General features: G+C 36.6%; 1 protein-coding gene across 1 annotated transcript in view; it reads left to right on the forward strand.

Annotated features, from left to right (window-relative positions):
* The first annotated feature begins 679 nt into the window (after positions 1-679).
* Positions 680-19,796, forward strand: part of LOC306846894 (uncharacterized protein) — an 81,039-nt gene continuing 61,922 nt past the window's right edge. Inside the window, exons 1-19 of the mRNA XM_079380583.1 lie at positions 680-819; positions 2,138-2,703; positions 3,004-3,024; positions 3,306-3,365; positions 5,899-5,952; positions 6,046-6,090; positions 6,188-6,214; positions 6,416-6,460; positions 6,547-6,591; positions 9,123-9,176; positions 9,274-9,342; positions 9,614-9,682; positions 9,820-9,888; positions 10,072-10,140; positions 10,223-10,291; positions 10,404-10,472; positions 10,775-10,843; positions 10,975-11,046; positions 11,317-11,385. Coding sequence (XP_079236709.1) covers positions 699-819; positions 2,138-2,703; positions 3,004-3,024; positions 3,306-3,365; positions 5,899-5,952; positions 6,046-6,090; positions 6,188-6,214; positions 6,416-6,460; positions 6,547-6,591; positions 9,123-9,176; positions 9,274-9,342; positions 9,614-9,682; positions 9,820-9,888; positions 10,072-10,140; positions 10,223-10,291; positions 10,404-10,472; positions 10,775-10,843; positions 10,975-11,046; positions 11,317-11,385 — 1,662 coding nt within the window. The 5' untranslated portion in view covers positions 680-698. The remainder of the gene's footprint in view (positions 820-2,137; positions 2,704-3,003; positions 3,025-3,305; positions 3,366-5,898; positions 5,953-6,045; positions 6,091-6,187; positions 6,215-6,415; positions 6,461-6,546; positions 6,592-9,122; positions 9,177-9,273; positions 9,343-9,613; positions 9,683-9,819; positions 9,889-10,071; positions 10,141-10,222; positions 10,292-10,403; positions 10,473-10,774; positions 10,844-10,974; positions 11,047-11,316; positions 11,386-19,796) is intronic.

Consider the following 19,796-nt stretch of genomic DNA (forward strand, 5'->3'; position numbering starts at 1 on the left):
CTGCATTCAGTTGTAAAAAGAAAGACGATATCATTATGAAATAAAATGTTAATATTTCCCAGTAAAATATTTATAGCAGCAGCATGCTTGTGTCAGACTGAAGTGATTTTGTAGCAGCTTCAGGGCTGAAATGGACAGGCCTCGTGCATGACAGCCTCAGGAGAGTTCATAGGATATGCCCTTTCTGACCCTTCAGCATTTCTACAGTCAAGATGTAGATTTTCCTTGGTCCAGATGTAATGTATTGCAACAATCAGTTTAATTGGTTGAACTGCACTATCAATCACTGCAATAAACTATTATCTACTCATAAATATAAACTGGAGTGGAGTTACATACTAATTGTTCTTTAGGAGTAAAGAAACATTGATAATTAAAGCTAAAAGCTATTCAGGGCAGTTACAGTGATTTTACCACAGATAAAAAGTTTTCATAGCCTAAAAATCTTATTGTTTTAAAATGACTGTAATACACAGCCACACTTGGCTAACTGTTTTAATGAAGGTTTTATTTTGCATTTGCATTGTTTGTCCGACTACTATAAGACAGGCTAGTGGACTTTAATATACTCATGATGTACCGTACTTAGGATGACAAAACATAAATACACTATTTTAGGGACATATTTCCAGTCATGTGTTAAACAGTGAAACAGACATCTGATTGGTTTGTAGAGTGGCGGTGAATAAGCAGGAAGGATGCAGGGTGCTGTGATGCTGTGTGTCCTGCTGCTGATACTGTCCTCTAGTGCTAGAAACCAGAACAGAAGAAAAAACAGACAGAAGCCTGACAACAGTGTCATGCAGAATGAAGTCAAAAGTAAGAAACACTAATTTTCTGTCTGTCTTTATGTCTACCTGTTTGTCTGCTTGTCCATCTTTCTTTTCTGTCTGTCTGTCCATCTTTCCACCTGTCTAGCTTTCTCTTCTGTCTGTCTGTTTTTCGTCTTTCTCATCTGTCAGTCTGTCTGTCTGCCTGCCTGTCTTTCTACCATCTGTTTGTTTTTCTATTCTGTCTGTCTTCCTACCATCTGTCTGTCTGCTGTCTGTCTATCTATGTCTTTCTTTCTCTTTGTCTGTCTGTCCATATTTATCTGTCTGTTCGTCCTTCTAACAGTATTACCTATCTGTCTTTCTCTTCTGTCTGTCCGTCTTTCTACGATTCTACCTATCTGTCTGTCTCTGTTTTTATCTTCTGTGTATCTTTCCATCTTTCTCTTTTGTCTTTCTACTATCTGTCTATCTGTAATTCTCTACAGTCTGTCTGTCCATCTGTCTACTGGTCTACTTGTCTATCTATCTGTCATTCTGTCTGTCTGTCTGTTCATTTTTGTACTTGTCTACCTGTCAGTCCGTCTTTCAGTTCTATCTATCTATCTATCTATCTATCTATCTATCTATCTATCTATCTATCTATCTATCTATCTATCTATCTATCTATCTATCTATCTATCTATCTATCTATCTATCTATCTATCTATCTATCTATCTATCTATCTATCTATCTATCTATCCATTCATCTATCTATCTATCTATCTATCTATCTATCTATCTATCTATCTATCTATCTATCTATCTATCTATCTATCTATCTATCTATCTATCTATCTATCTATCTATCTATCATCTATCTATCTATCTATCTATCTATCTATCTATCTATCTATCTATCTATCTATCTATCTATCTATTCATCTATCTATCTATCTATCTATCTATCTATCTATCTATCTATCTATCTATCTATCTATCTATCTATCTATCTATCTATCTATCTATCTATCTATCTATCTATCTATCTATATCATCTATCTATCTATCTATCTGTCTGACTGTCTGTCTCTTCTGTCTGTCTGTCTGTGTTTCTGTCTATCTATCTGTCATTCTGTCTGTCTGTCTGTTCATTTTTCTACTTGTCTACCTGTCAGTCCGTCTTTCAGTTCTGTCTGTCTTTCTACCATCTATTTATCTGTCTGTCTGTCCATCTTTCTAATGGTCTACCTGTCTGTCTTTCTCTTCTGTCTTTATGTCTGATAGTCTTTCTACCTGTCTGTCCATCTTTGTCTTCTGTCTGTCTGTCTTTCTCTTTCTGTCTGTCTACTCTAATCTGTAATATCTTAATTTAATTTTCCTGCAGCTCTGTTCTGTCCAGTGGAGTTGGCGTTTTTAGTGGACAGTTCAGAGAAAGCCAAATTGCTTCTGTTTGAGAGGCAGAGGGAGTTTGTGTTGCGCTTCAGCACCAGGCTGATGCAGCTCCAGGTGTCTGGCTTTGGTATGCGGGTGAGACTCGCCCTCCTGCAGTACAGCAGCACCGTCTCAGTGGAGCACAACTTCCGCGACTGGCAGGACATTGACGTGTTCCACAGCCGAGTGGATACCATGACTTACATCGGCCATGGCACCTACTCAGCTTACGCCATCTCAAACGCCACTCAGCTCTTCACCCATGAGACGTCGCCCAGCAGCTTAAGAGCAGCGCTTCTGTTGACGGAAGGGGTGGACCACCCGCGCAGCCCTAGAGCTGTGACTGCAGCCGCAGATGCCAAGAACCACAACATCCGTATGTTTGTCATTGGGCTGTCGGGGTCCACACGAGATGAGCAAGACAACGTTAGACTGAGGTCCATCGCCAGCGCACCACCTCAGCAGCACCTGTTCAGCCTCACTGACCCACAGCTGGATGACAAGCTCTTCAGGGAACTGGTGAGTGTTTCACCTAGAAGACATGAAAGATGGACCTGATACAGTACCTAAAGCTCAAAAGGTGGTATAATGGAAAAATATACATTGAACAAGCACTAATCTAAACACTGGGGGTGCTGTAATACATCATATCATGCACATAATCTATGTGATTAAAAAACTATGGTCGTAAAACGTAATTTTGATACATAATTATCATCACATATGAAAAACATCACAATCCCCTCAAATATATGCATCTGTTAATGGTTTACAATTTTGTTCAGTTCAGTCTACAATGCTCTCTTTTCTCTTTTACAGAGTGAACTTGCGAACACAGTTGTAAGTATAGTTATTTCATAAAAACATTTTAAAGTGTATAAATTTGTTTTTCAAAGTAAATATGATTTACTTTTTACAAAATGATGCAGTCATTTTGTGATAAAGATCAGCTGACTGTACCATATTCCACTGAGAATATTGATTTGAGTTGGAATTGTTTTAGTACAAAATAAAATAAAATAAAGTAAAATAAAATAATAAAATAAACACTACAATACCACATAATCCAATGATGGCATATCATTTATCTTTAAAGGGATTTTTTTTTCTCTCTTTTACAGTGTCCACAACCCAAATCCTGTCAGTGTGAAAAAGGAGAGAGAGGTTCTCCCGGAAATCCAGTGAGTTTATATGAACACTTTTTATATTTCTGCAGTCAATTCTTATCATGTCACATCCAGCTTTGTCTGCAGATTAATAAAACAGTCACAATTTCTGTAGATATTCATAATTACAAAAGCACCAACATGATTATTTATTTATTTATTTATTGCCAAACTTGGAATTTGCTTGGTGAGCTCATCGACAATGATAGCATACATTAAATACATACATAAGTACATACACATACATAAATTCAACTATACATATATGTCCTATCAATTATAAGGAGTGAAATGCAGATGCATAGATACCAGAGGAAGTAAGAGCATGGACAATCCTACAATAAGTACTGTTCAGAAAACGTGTAGACTTAGTTTTATTTGCTTTAAGGTGTTTGTCTGAAGGAAGAGGTATAAATAGGTGTCTGGCTGGATGTAAGGGGTCTTTCAGGATTGTTAAACCTTTTTTCTGCAAGCGTGAGACATAGATCTTTTTTGAAGCAGCCTGAATGATATGTCAAATCTGACTTCTCTGCTGTACCGTGGAGCTACCAAACCATACTGTAAGTCAGCACGCTTTCAATAACAGCTCTATAAAAATTGAGCATACCAACTTTAGATACACCAAACTTTATCTTAAGAAAAAAAGCCTTTGATGGGATTTTTTTCACAATGCCACTTAGGTTGTCGTCCCACTTTAATGTTGCAGAGATGGTAGTCCCGAGAAACTTAAAACATTGAACATTTTCAACGTCCTGACCATTAACTCCATTCAAACAGTGTAGAAACCTCTCTTCTATAGTCCAATTCATTATTATTTGTTATTAAACCAATCAATGTAGTGTCATCCACAAACTTAAAAAATTGCACTGATTTACAATGTGAAACACAATCATTAGTGTATACAGAGTACAATAATGGTGACAGTACACATCCTTGTGGGGCCCCCACACTAATTGTCTTAGGACTTGAAAATGTATTATTAATTTTAACTACTTGTGTTCTGTTCTGTTCTGTTCTGTTCTGTTCTGTTCTGTTCTACAAAAAAATCCAAAATCCAAAGAGCAAGGGAGTGTTGAATCCCCATTTGCTTTACCTTATCAAAAAGTTTAACTGGAATAATTGTATTAAATGCACTCTGACATAAGTGTTGGGGGCTTCAAGGTGTTGCAAAATTGAATGGAGACACAGAGCCACAGTATTAAAAATAATAATAATTCATTACATTTATATGGCGCTTTTCTGGGTACTCAAAGCATTTTACATAGAAAGGGGGAATCTCCTCAAACAGCACCAATGTGCAGCATCGACCTGGATGATGCAACGGCAGCCATATTGCGCCAGAACGCCCACCACACACCAGCTTATTGGTGGAAAGGAGACAGTGATGCAGCCAATCAGTGTATGGGTATGATTAGGAGGCCATAATGGTCAGAGGCCAAGGGGCAAATTTATCCAGGATGCCGGGGTTACATCCCTACTCTTTTTCAAAGGACATGGGATTTTTAATGACCACAGAGAGTCAGGACCTCGGTTTAACATCTCATCCGAAGGACGGTGCTTTTTTACAGTATAGTGTCCCCGTCACTATACTGGGGTATTAGGACCCACACAGACCACAGGGTGAGCACCCCCTGCTGGCCTCACTAACACCTCTTCCAGCAGCAACCTATAGTTTTCCCAGGAGGTCTCCCATCCAGGTACTGACCAGGTGCAACCCTGCTTAGCTTCAGTGGGCAACCAGTCTTGGGCTGCATTTTAAGTTAGTTGAACTCGATGTGCTAAAATAACTAAAACTAAAACTGAAATAAAATAAAAAATTTAAACTAATAAAAATAACAACAACAAAAACCCCCACAACAAAATCACTAAAACTAACTAAAATTAAGATGAAAAACAGAAAATATAAAAATAAAAACAAATGTCAAAATATTATTTCACTATTTCAATTATACTAAAAATAGCATTGCACTCCTGGCATATTTTTTTTTTTTAGCTTTATCTCTGTATCTGTAAATGGTACTCTGAATATTCTGAATGGTGTTTCAGAATATAAACATCAGACATCAGGCCTGTGATGTAGAGGAAACACTCGGTAGACCCCAACCTTAAAACTGTTTGAGGAAGAAGTGTTAAACAGCAGTAATCCTCTCTCCGAGCTGTGTTTGATGAAGCGATTAACTCCATTGCTCTGGAAGCTCTGGTTTACGGCCAGAGCATAGCAGGTGGATTCAGGGCGGCACATGAAAGACTAGGAAGTGTTTCCCACACTGCAAGTGTAGCAGGTGCTGGAGCTTTCGCCCGGGCCTCTCTGTGCTTCACAGACGGGTTAAAGATCAAGACCAGCGGATTATGCAGAGATAAACAAAACGTCTCGCATCAACACTACATCATTCTCAGAAATCGAATCCACAGACTCTTATTGAACTGAATGGGAAAGCCTGCATTTGTCAATGAATATCATTGAGTTGTATCTAACCATGTTCTTTAAAAATGTACAATTGAAATCATTATTATGTCTGCTCATTCTGTAATTTTGTGTAAATATTAGGGTAAACCAGGCGATCCAGGATTTGATGGGCCTCCTGGTCCTAAAGGATCTAAAGTAAGTTTTTAGTGCACTAATTCTGTCTTATTTTTGGCAAGATGTGGTGTTTTCAAATCTGATTTAATATGATTTTCTCTGTTTTATCCATAGGGAGAGGCAGGTTTAAATGGACGTCCAGGATTAGAGGGTCTAAGGGTACTATATCCTGATAAAATAGTTATGGATATACTTTTTATTTGTATGTTCATTGCTGGATCTCTGATTGATCAAGTACTTGCTTCTTTTATTGCAGGGAAGACCAGGATCAAAAGGAGAAAAGGCAAGTATATTTGACTTAATGACAGTGAGTTCACTTATTTTACTCAAAGCTTATCAGCAAACGATGAGAGTGTTTCATCCTGAATGATGCTTTTAAAACATCAGTACAGTGTTTTACAGAAGAACGCTTGATGGTGAAGTGTTATAGATGATATCAGCAGGACAATTAAATTTACTTTCACTCTCTCTCTCCGTTCTGTAGGGCGGGAAAGGAGAATGTGGCGCCCCAGGGATGAAAGGAGATCAAGTAGGTTTTAGGAAATGATTCTTTGGATCTGTGGTCTGTATGTGGCCCACAATGTGTCTTGATGATCCTGTCCCTCTTTCCCACAGGGCTCAGATGGACCTCCAGGACCACGTGGACCACGAGGAGATCAGGTTGCCTGCATCAAGTTTGTGATATATGCATGAATTTACCTTGATTTATCATTATGATTTGTTGCATTGCGGCACTATTTTAGTGACAGTTATTCTTAGTGCTGTAATGTAAAAAAGAATGATTTGAATATTATGATATTAATGATTTTGCACATTAAAACTGAAAAACTAAATAAAAATGAAAAATATGATGTACAAAATCTACTTTCTATTGATAAAAAAAATCCAGAAAATAATTGTTAAATTTATAAAACTCATCCCTGTTTCCACAAATATATATAAAATAATTTAATTGGTAATAATAAGAAATCTTTCTAGAGCACCAAATCAAAAATAATAATGATTTCTGGAGGATCATGTGACACTGGCGACTGAAGTAATGGCTGCTAAAAATTCAGATTTTTATATAAAATATATTATTACATATTAAATATATTATATTTAAACAATTTAATATGTGAAAATACATTTTAGATGGTATTATAATTATTTTAATTTAATTTAATTTATTTTAATAATATTTTACATTAGGTTCCTGTTTTTACTGTTTACTGAAGCCTTTCAAAAACATAAAAAAAACTTTGGACAAGAATATGACATAATATGATATATCTGTTATATTTATATCTGTTATTATTTTATTAATTAATTAATAATTTTTTTATTATTGCATTGAATAGTGATGATGAGCTTTTGCATTAAGGTAATGAGAATTCTTCATGCAAAATTGTATAAATAATTTTTTTGGTCACACTTTATTAAGGTCCAATTTTTGCTATTAATAACCAATTAACTATGACTTTTGCCTTAATAAACTCCTAATTTGCTGCTTATTAAAAGTTAAGGTAGTTGTTAAATTTAGGTATTGGGTAGGATTAGGCATGTAGAATATGGTCGTGCAGAATATGTGCTTTATAAACAGCCAATATGCTATAAATAGGCATGCTAATAAGCAACTAGTTAATAGTGAGAATTGTTCCCTATACTAAAATGTTACCATTTTGAATTATGGGTAACATACAAGCAGGAAATTTCAGACTTTTGATCCCACTTCAATGTCTGGAAATGTGCATATAAACAGAGTGATATAGCACAACCTTATAAAGAAGTATATCATTGTTATGAAGTAAGAGTAACGCACCTCCCAAGCACAGTGAGGAAACGATCAGGCTCACACAATCAGACGATCTCTTCTGTCCCTGCACTAATGGAATGTGATCGAGGGCTTTAGTGCTGTTCTTACACTAATGTAACATAGCTAAAGCAGTGAATCCAGGCCTACAGGCCATTGTTCCTCTCTGACGCCTGGCTTTGTTCCTCTGGATTAGCATAAGGACAGGGGTTACTATCTCCTGCCCTCCTCCTTCAGTCTCTGTCCCTGTGCTTTTGGTGTGATGACAGCAGCCTCTGTTTTTTGATCCGATTCAGATTTAGAGAGCTTCAGTTTCCCACACAGTCTATTCTCTACTGACGGGCAATCTGTCTGGCTGTCATGTGTCCAATGAAAACACATCATAAGTGATGGCACAGCTAGCTTTACTATCCTTGTCTGTTTCAGTTTTTTTGAAGCAACTACAATTTGTGGAAACAAGCTTACCAGTTTGGGTCAAGGTCTGCAAAATGCATAACAGAGATATGAATTTATATGCATTTGTGTACTACGTTAAGTTATTCAGTTATTCAAACTGACTAAAACTGTTGGGAAAAGATTTTAAATGCAATGATTTATCCTGATAAGATGACTTATCATGTGGCTCCACTTTTGGACAACATTAATATTATTGAATTGAATTGAATTGAATTGAATTGAATTGAATTTAATTGAATTGAATTGAATATTACAGCCTTCAACTGTGAGTTGAAATGTCTGATAATTTACGATTTGTAAATTAAAAAATCATTTTGTTGCTGTTTGCCATCTGAGCATCATAAATACATGCAAATTCAGAATGTCCATATCTCTGCATGTACAATTTTTTTTGTGTGTGTGTGATAATTTTAGACTTTGTGCACAAAGGATATGATTAGTCCTAATAGGCCAGACCTAAAAATAGGATTATATCTGATTATATTGCTAAACAATTTACCACAATACAATAAGTTGCTTAAAACTATGGAAGCCTGTTTCCACCACTGAATAAAAAAGAAGGTAACTGCGACTTTTTATCCCACAATTCTGACTTTTTTCAAACTATTGCGTGTTTATAGTTCAGTTCAGATTCCCCCCCAGAACTGATATAAATTCGGAATTCTGACTTTTTTCCTCCGAGTTACAAGACATAAACTTAAATTTGCAAGTTAAATTCAGAATTGCATGATATAAATTCACAATTGCGTGTTGTAATGTTGTATATTTATTTTTTAAAAAGCCTGTCACAAATGCTATCATTATGAATGAACTTGTAATGAATGGGTACTTTAACATATCAAAACACACACGCTGTCAGTACAGTTAACTCATAGATGAAGTCTAATTAGTTTGAAGTGAATTATATAATATAGACCGATACTTGAATGTCTGTCTGTTGCAGGGACTGACTGGTAACCCTGGCGACTCTGGCCCTGAGGGCCCCGTCGGACCTAAAGTAAGGAGACTGCCTCTCACCATTAGTATGTGATGTGATAATATGTATGATAAACATGAAAATGATACGACATGGAATGACAGTGACATCTATACAGGGTGAGCGAGGACCAAGCGGACCCACCGGTCCTCCAGGGGACCCAGGGGTTGGGTTTCCTGGTGCAAAGGTAATCGAATGACAAGATACTCTTAAGAATTCTGAAGGATCATGTGACACTGAAGACTGGAGTAATGATGCTGAAAATTCAGCTTTGCATCACAGGAATCAATTACATTTTAAAATATAATGCAATAAAAACAGTCAATAATATTTCACAATATTAGTTTTTACTGCATTTAAAATAAAAAAAAATATCATGCAGACTTGGTGAGCATAAGGGAATTGAACAATTCAAAACATCTCACCAAATCCTAAACATTCTCTTTGTGTTTTGAAAGGGAGAAAAAGGTGTCCAAGGCAGGCTTGGGCCGACCGGGCCTGTTGGTATTGGCGAGCCAGGAATGCCTGTAAGTGATACGTCAGTAACCACTAGAGGGAGATACACATCCTCAGCCATGAGTTCTTCTGTACCAGGCAACTATCAGACATCTTATCCACTGTATATGTATACATAATATACTAATATTTAGTATCTGTTTGATAGGGCCCACCAGGACCTCCAGGAGTTCAAGGCAACCAAGGGTTTCCCGGAGAGGGTTTACCAGGAACAAAGGCAAGTGTTAACAATAAAAACGTCCATCCAAATTTACATGCAATTAAGTGTCTGAAAATATTACATTCAGTTCACATTTAAGTATATTATGTAATAATCAGTCATTTACAAGGGTCTGCTCATTAGCACTGATGTGACTGGTTGAGCTCTATGCATTAATAATGTACTGATGCACTGTTTCAGGGTGACAGAGGATTTGAGGGTCGTAAGGGTGGACGTGGACCTCCTGGGATTAGCACCAAGGGTGATAAGGTATATTATAATGTCAGTTTAATAAGAAACATGTTGTAATAAGATCCAGCAATAAGACACTAGTTGTTCCTTACTTCTGTAGGGTAACACAGGGGGACTGGGTTTGCCTGGACTGATGGGATTTCCAGGAGTTGGGCTCCAGGGTGAAAAGGCAAAGAGAAGTTCTTATCTATCAATAGGCTGCATCCTGCATCACTTTATAGGAAATCATAGTATGGCATAAATTTTGAAAACGCTTTTTGATATGGTGTTTCTCACCGCAGGGAGACCCGGGACCCATAGGTCCACCTGGCCCAAGAGGCCCTCCTGGAATGGGCATGGTGGGAACTAAGGTACATTTTGTCTGTGTGTTTATTTTTTAAATTCGTGGTCTGATATTAAATGCAAGGTACTTCATCTTTAGAATAAGTACTTTTAATCCATACTATCATAAATATCCCCTAAACAACATTTAAAAGAATAGACCCAAAAAAGAAACTCGCCATCATGTTGTTGATGTTGTTATTAACACCCAAAAATGAAATTACTTTCATGTCATACCGTTTTTTTGGGTGAATTATTCCATTAAGGGCTTTGCGTGTTTGGGTTTGTGATTTTATATAAAAATATACAGTGCATTCAAATTTGATCCCAGGGTGATCAGGGCTTTCCAGGAGAAGCTGGACCGCAAGGGGAGAGAGGAATAGGAGAACCAGGACCAAAAGTATGTACAATTTTAATGTCCTTACTAACTAAATCAAATATGATCTATTTCCATATTTTCAGTATACACTACTGACTATATAGCACCATAATGTTTCGAATAACAGCGATATATTGGTTTTATGACTTTAGGGAGAACCAGGCCCAGACGGAGCACCTGGTATTCCTGGTATCCCAGGTGAAGATGGGTCTGTGGGTCCAAAGGTAGGAGACAATTCCTGGGTCACAGGTTCCATGTAATATGATTACTATTTAAAAAATTTAACCAATGGAAGAGCTTTAAAAATAAATGAATGTCAAATGAAGTCATATATAGTTAAAGTGTGGCTGAGAAATATAATTCTTATTTGTTTAATGAGTGCAAATATAGGCAAGCTGTAAATAAAGCTGTGGGATTTCACCACAACGTGCACTGAATTCCTGTTTATGTGTGTTTACTCACCTGGCATTTCTATATTCTGTCCGTTATGTTAGGGTGAGATGGGTGTACCTGGTGCTCGAGGTCCAGAGGGCTCAGCCGGGAGAGGTATTCCTGGTGAGAAGGTACAACGATGCTCTGATAGGTTTTCTTAGTTACCACAACTATATGTGTAGATCAAGTTATAACTGATAGTGATATGTGCGTGCAGCAGGTCAAACAGTGACTCACAGCATACATTCATTGACACTGAGTCATGCTTCTAAATGGCCATTTCCAGAAACTAATATTTGCCCTTTTAGGTGACAATGATAATATATTTCCTGCTATTAAATGCAAGCTTTACATTACAGTATAAATTTACTGAATTTACTGATTCAAAGTCAGTTTAACACAGGTTGTAACCATTTCAAATGATGGAAATATGTCTGACACCAGATATTTTATATAATTATTTTAGGAATATTACAAAACCAGCCAGGTCCAGTTTTTAAAATGATATTTAAAGAAATTAAATTGAACAAAAATAAAAATATTTAATATAGCTGCAAGCAGCGATTAACCGGGGTTCGTGAAATTGACACCCTTTAAGGTGGTCTTGGTCAACCTGGATGTACGGCTGACAGTTAAAAACATCCAGAATGGAGAGCAGGCTCACAGACACACAACACTCATGCACACACAGTGAAATTAAATGATTAAACTGGCCTATTAATACTCTATGAACATATTCACACACACACACACACACATTTAAATGAAATGGTCAAACGGTCACAGTAATAATTATTAAGCCTGCTTACACACACACTCACACATACAAACACACACAGAAACACTCATACACGGACATACATGCACACACATTTTGTTGCAGATATTTGAAATAAGTGATAGGTAACAAAGCCTATTGCACCTATTCGCTTTTTAAGAGTTTAGATGTCATTTTCAGGTTCCACTGTAATCATAATCTGGCAAAATTATAAAAACTGATATGTCTGTATGAACAAAATGGTAAACTTTGACTCAATGAGGTTTAAAATGTTATAACAGTGATTTTATAGCATCTCCATAAGCAACTTATGAACAGTACTGTTTAAGAGTTTAATAAGCCCATTAGTGGTCTTACGCTGCCATCTAGTGGTTATAAATGCCTATTTCTCATACAACACTGTGTTTTTGAGCTTTTTAACTGTAATAGTGTTATTTTTTGCCCAGTCTCTGTTAAATTATCACATTTTTTTGATAATTATTGACCTAGAGAGTCTAAAGAACAGCACTGCAATGATTTGATTGATTTTGAGTTAAAAACTGAAAGCTAGTTGACAAAAGCATGTTTTTCAAAATAATATCAATCTCAAAATTATTAAACTAGCCTATTAATACTCTATAAGCATATTTACATACACACAAAAACACACATGCACACACACATAGAAATGAAATGGTCAAACCATCACAATAACAATCATAAAGCCTGCTTACACACATACACACACACACACACACACACACAAACACACTTGTATACACACACACACACAGAAAAACACTTGTATACACACACACACACACACACAGAAACACTCATACACAGACATACATGCACACACATTTTGTTGCAGATGCAGATATTTGAAATAAGTGATAGGTAACAAAGCCTATTGCACTTATTCAGTTTTTAAGAGTTTAGATGTCATTTTTAGGTTTCACTGTAATCATAATCTGGCAAAATTATAAAAGCTGATATGTCTGTATGAACAAAATGGTAAACTTTGACTCAATGAGGTTTAAAATGTTATAACAGTGATTTTATAATGTTTTAACTTGAATCCTTCAGTAGCCATTGAACAGTGCTGTTTTACAGCTTAATAAGGCCATTAGTGGTCTTCCGCTGCCATCTAGTGGTTATAAATGCCAATTTCTCATACAACACTGTGTTTTTAAGCTTTATAACTATTATAGTGTTATTTTTGGCCCAGTCTCTCTTAAATTATAAAAAATTTTTGATAATTATTGATCCAGAGACTCCAGAGAACATCCACTGCTGTGGTTTGATCGAGATTGAGCAAAAAAACAGAGACAAGTTAGCAAAAGTAGGTTTCTAACACATTTGTAAATAATTAATGAACGATTTGATTGACAGCATTAGTCCAAGAGGCAAAGTTGTTCAGAATGAGGGGATCTATCAGATGATATGAAGATGTAGTGTATAAGTGAATGTTATTAATATTTTATTGCAATTTGAGGTCATTTCCCTTAGAAATACTGTTTCAGAAGCCCTTTTTCACTGTTAAAGCACCACCTATGGTCCGATCTCCATGAAACTTTTCATGCTTGTTAACGGTCATGTGTCACATGTTTTCACCAACATTCGTAAAGTTTCAAGTTTTTGTTTACATTTTATAGGCTGTTGGGTTTTTGTGGCCACGTGTCCTTTTTTAAATGAGCCAATTATAGCTAACCAAAGGACAAAATTCAACATTTTTTCGATAACTATTGATCTAGAGAGTCCAGAGATTATTACTGCAGTTGTTTGTTTGAGATTGACCAAAAAACCAGAGACTAGTTCGCAAAAGTAGGTTTTAGACATATTTCTGAATAATTAATGAACGATTTGATTGACATCTTTGGTCCAAGAGGCAAAGTTGTTCAGAATGAGGAGATCTATCATATGATATGCATTATTTGTGGATATGTAAAACACCACGTGATCACTAGGCCAAAAATCTCGTTAGCGCCAACTTGTGGCCGATTTCTTTCAAAATTCTTACAGACCTTTGGGGCCTTGAGTCAAACATGGCCACTGAGTTTCGTTCCGATCGACCTCCGTTAACCTTGTCTAATAAGTGCTCAAATTTTAATGGCCGATGGCGGCCATGTTTTTTTAGATACGCGAATGTCCTCATAGATTTTTCAGCCACGTCGGACAAAGACACAGCATACCAAGTTTCAAGTCGATCGGACTAACGGTTACCCAGTTACAGTTTTTTCGATCTTATAGCGCCACCAAGTGGCAGATCAGTGGTATTTTTTGTTGTTTGACCAAAGTTCCTACTGCTATATATATGTACCAAGTTTGGTGAAGATATCTCATTTCGTTCACGAGTTATAGGATTTTTCGTAAAATAGGTCCTCGACTTTTAAACGTTTTTGGGCCCCATTACAAAAGTGAGTGGATGTTTCAAAGATTTTTTTGATAATTATTAATAAGCCCTAGACAGAGAAAATTTCGGCAGTAGATTGGTTGCGATTGGGTGAAAAACCTACGACTAGTTCACCAAAGTAGGTTTTAAACCTAATTGCGAATAGTTAAATAACGGTTTGATTGACAGAAATGCTCCTAGAGACAAAGTTGTTCAGAATGATGAGATCTATCATGTGATATGAATGACTTATGTATTTGTGAATATCTAAGATGTTTTTTTTACAGTTAATTTCATGTACAGTTGAAATATTGTGTTTTTGATAGCTTTTCTGACTGTTATAGCGCCACCTATGGTCCGATCTTGATGAAACTTTTCTTGCTTGTTCACAGTCATGTGACACATGTTTTCACCAACTTTCGTAAAGTTTCAAGTTTTCGTTTAGGTTTTATAGGCTGTTGGGTATGTGTGGCCACGCCTCCTTTTTGAAATGAGCCAATTATGGCTAACCAAAGGACAAAATTCAACATTTTTTCGATAATTATTGATCTAGAGAGTCCAGAGATTATTACTGCAGTGGTTTGATCGAAATTGAGTGAAAAACCAGAGACTAGTTCGCAAAAGTAGGTTTTAGACATATTTCTGAATACTTAATGAACGATTTGATTGACAGCTTTGGTCCAAGAGGAAATGTTGTTCATTATGAGGAGATCTATCAGATGATATGCATTATGTGTGGATATGTAAAACACCACGTGATTACAGAGCCAAAAATCTCGTTAGCGCCAACTTGTGGCCGATTTCTTTCTAAATTCTTACAGACCTTTAGGGCCATGAGTCGAACATGCCCACCGAGTTTTGTTCCGATCGACCTCCGTTAACCTTGTCTAATTGGTGCTTGAAATGTTTTGGCCAATGGCGGCCATGTTTTTTGAGATACGTGAATGTCCTCATATACACTTGTGCCCCTTTGGACCAAGATGCTGCATACCAATTTTGAAGCCGATCGGACCAACGGTTGCCTAGTTATAACCATTTATATGTTTTTTCTGTCTTATAGCGCCCCTAAGTGGCAGAGCTTCGCAATTTTTTTTATTTGACCAAAGATTGAGCTCGTACATATGTGTACCGAGTTTGGTGAATATAGCTCATTCCGTTCCAGAGCTATACTTCCAACAACATTTGGCTAACGTTAGCATAGACGCTAATTGGAGTACTGTATCGCCCGAAAATCAAAATTTCAACTTTTTTTTGATAATTATTGATATTCAGTGTCCACAGAATATTTCTGCACTGGTTTGGTTCCGATCGGGCGAAAAACCTAGGACTAGTTCGCAAAAGTAGGTCTGGGATATAGGTCAATTTTAGGGCAAGAAGGAAGCGTCGTAGCTCAAAAATTTCGGGCTCCACTTTTGTTCGGGCTAACCCAAGGATTGCAACGATGTAAAGTTTTTGAGTCTACGACACACGGTTTACGACTGTGGGCCAAAAATGTCTGAAATTTTAGGTTTTTGCGCTGTAGCGCCCCCGTTTGGCCGATTTGGCCGATTCTTTGTATCTGAGTAGCGAGCAAGACTACTACCTTCTGACCAAGTTTCAGCTCTCTAGCCCTTACGGTTTGGGCTGCACGATTCGTTTTAAGGCAGAATAATAATAATAATAATAATAAATATAGCTGCAAGCAGCGATTAACCGGGGTTCGTGAAATTGACACCCTTTAAGGTTGGCCAACCTGGATGTATGGCTGACAGTTAAAAACATCCAGAATGGAGAGCAGGCTCACAGACACACAACACTCATGCACACACACTGAAATTAAATGATTAAACTGGCCTATTAATACTCTATGAACATATTCACACACACACACACACACACATTTAAATGAAATGGTCAAACGGTCACAGTAATAATTATTAAGCCTGCTTACACACACACTCACACATACAAACACACACAGAAACACTCATACACGGACATACATGCACACACATTTTGTTGCAGATATTTGAAATAAGTGATAGGTAACAAAGCCTATTGCACCTATTCGCTTTTTAAGAGTTTAGATGTCATTTTCAGGTTCCACTGTAATCATAATCTGGCAAAATTATAAAAACTGATATGTCTGTATGAACAAAATGGTAAACTTTGACTCAATGAGGTTTAAAATGTTATAACAGTGATTTTATAGCATCTCCATAAGCAACTTATGAACAGTACTGTTTAAGAAGCCCATTAGTGGTCTTACGCTGCCATCTAGTGGTTATAAATGCCTATTTCTCATACAACACTGTGTTTTTGAGCTTTTTAACTGTAATAGTGTTATTTTTTGCCCAGTCTCTGTTAAATTATCACATTTTTTTTATAATTATTGACCTAGAGAGTCTAAAGAACAGCACTGCAATGATTTGATTGATTTTGAGTTAAAAACTGAAAGCTAGTTGACAAAAGCATGTTTTTCAAAATAATATCAATCTCAAAATTATTAAACTAGCCTATTAATACTCTATAAGCATATTTACATACACACAAAAACACACATGCACACACACATAGAAATGGTCAAACCATCACAATAACAATCATAAAGCCTGCTTACACACATACACACACACACACACACAAACACACAAACACACTTGTATACACACACACACACACACAGAAAAACACTTGTATACACACACACACACACACACACACAAACACACTTGTATACACACACACACACACACACAAACACACTTGTATACACACACATACACAAACACACACACACACACACACACACACACACAAACACACTTGTATACACACACACACACACACACACACACAAACACACTTGTATACACACACACACACACAAACACACTTGTATACACACACACACACACACACACACACATATACACACACACACACACACAAACACACTTGTATACACACACACACACACACACACAGAAAAACACTTGTATACACACACACACACAGAAACACTCATACACAGACATACATGCACACACATTTTGTTGCAGATGCAGATATTTGAAATAAGTGATAGGTAACAAAGCCTATTGCACTTATTCAGTTTTTAAGAGTTTAGATGTCATTTTTAGGTTTCACTGTAATCATAATCTGGCAAAATTATAAAAGCTGATATGTCTGTATGAACAAAATGGTAAACTTTGACTCAATGAGGTTTAAAATGTTATAACAGTGATTTTATAATGTTTTAACTTGAATCCTTCAGTAGCCATTGAACAGTGCTGTTTTACAGCTTAATAAGGCCATTAGTGGTCTTCCGCTGCCATCTAGTGGTTATAAATGCCAATTTCTCATACAACACTGTGTTTTTAAGCTTTATAACTATTATAGTGTTATTTTTGGCCCAGTCTCTCTTAAATTATAAACATTTTTTGATAATTATTGATCCAGAGACTCCAGAGAACATCACTGCTGTGGTTTGATCGAGATTGAGCAAAAAAACAGAGACAAGTTAGCAAAAGTAGGTTTCTAACACATTTGTAAATAATTAATGAACGATTTGATTGACAGCATTAGTCCAAGAGGCAAAGTTGTTCAGAATGAGGGGATCTATCAGATGATATGAAGATGTAGTGTATAAGTGAATGTTATTAATATTTTATTGCAATTTGAGGTCATTTCCCTTAGAAATACTGTTTCAGAAGCCCCTTTTCACTGTTAAAGCACCACCTATGGTCCGATCTCCATGAAACTTTTCATGCTTGTTAACGGTCATGTGTCACATGTTTTCACCAACATTCGTAAAGTTTAAAGTTTTTGTTTACATTTTATAGGCTGTTGGGTTTTTGTGGCCACGTGTCCTTTTTTAAATGAGCCAATTATAGCTAACCAAAGGACAAAATTCAACATGTTTTCGATAACTATTGATCTAGAGAGTCCAGAGATTATTACAGCAGTGGTTTGATCGAGATTGACCAAAAAACCAGAGACTAGTTCGCAAAAGTAGGTTTTAGACATATTTCTGAATAATTAATGAACGATTTGATTGACATCTTTGGTCCAAGAGGCAAAGTTGTTCAGAATGAGGAGATCTATCATATGATATGCATTATTTGTGGATATGTAAAACACCACGTGATCACTAGGCCAAAAATCTCGTTAGCGCTAACTTGTGGCCGATTTCTTTCAAAATTCTTACAGACCTTTGGAGTCATGAGTCAAACATGGCCACCGAGTTTTGTTCCGATCGACCTCCGTTAACCTTGTCTAATAAGTGCTCAAATTTTAATGGCCGATGGCGGCCATGTTTTTTTAGATACGCGAATGTCCTCATAGATTTTTCAGCCACGTCGGACAAAGACACAGCATACCAAGTTTCAAGTCGATCGGACTAACGCTTACCCAGTTACAGTTTTTTCGATCTTATAGCGCCACCAAGTGGCAGATCCGTGGTATTTTTTGTTGTTTGACCAAAGTTCCTACTGCTATATATATGTACCAAGTTTGGTGAAGATATCTCATTTCGTTCACGAGTTATAGGATTTTTCGTAAAATAGGCCCTCGACTTTTAAACGTTTTTGGGCCCCATTACAAAAGTGAGTGGATGTTTCAAAGATTTTTTTGATAATTATTAATAAGCCCTAGACAGAGAACATTTCGGCAGTAGATTGGTTGCGATTGGGTGAAAAACCTACGACTAGTTCACCAAAGTAGGTTTTAAACCTAATTGCGAATAGTTAAATAACGGTTTGATTGACAGAAATGCTCCTAGAGACAAAGTTGTTCAGAATGATGAGATCTATCATGTGATATGAATGACTTGTGTATTTGTGAATATCTAAGATGTTTTTTTTACAGTTAATTTCATGTACAGTTGAAATATTGTGTTTTTGATGGCTTTTCTGACTGTTATAGCGCCACCTATGGTCCGATCTTGATGAAACTTTTCTTGCTTGTTCACAGTCATGTGACACATGTTTTCACCAACTTTCGTAAAGTTTCAAGTTTTCGTTTAGGTTTTATAGGCTGTTGGGTATGTGTGGCCACACCTCTTTTTTGAAATTAGCCAATTATGGCTAACCAAAGGACAAAATTCAACATTTTTTCGATAACTATTGATCTAGAGAGTCCAGAGATTATTACTGCAGTGGTTTGATCGAAATTGAGTGAAAAACCAGAGACTAGTTCGCAAAAGTAGGTTTTAGACATATTTCTGAATAATTAATGAACGATTTGATTGACAGCTTTGGTCCAAGAGGAAAAGTTGTTCATTATGAGGAGATCTATCAGATGATATGCATTATGTGTGGATATGTAAAACACCACGTGATTACAGAGCCAAAAATCTCGTTAGCGCCAACTTGTGGCCGATTTCTTTCAAAATTCTTACAGACCTTTAG

The sequence above is a fragment of the Barbus barbus genome (assembly GCF_936440315.1).
Source record: "Barbus barbus genome assembly, chromosome: 27".
NCBI lineage: Eukaryota > Metazoa > Chordata > Actinopteri > Cypriniformes > Cyprinidae > Barbus > Barbus barbus.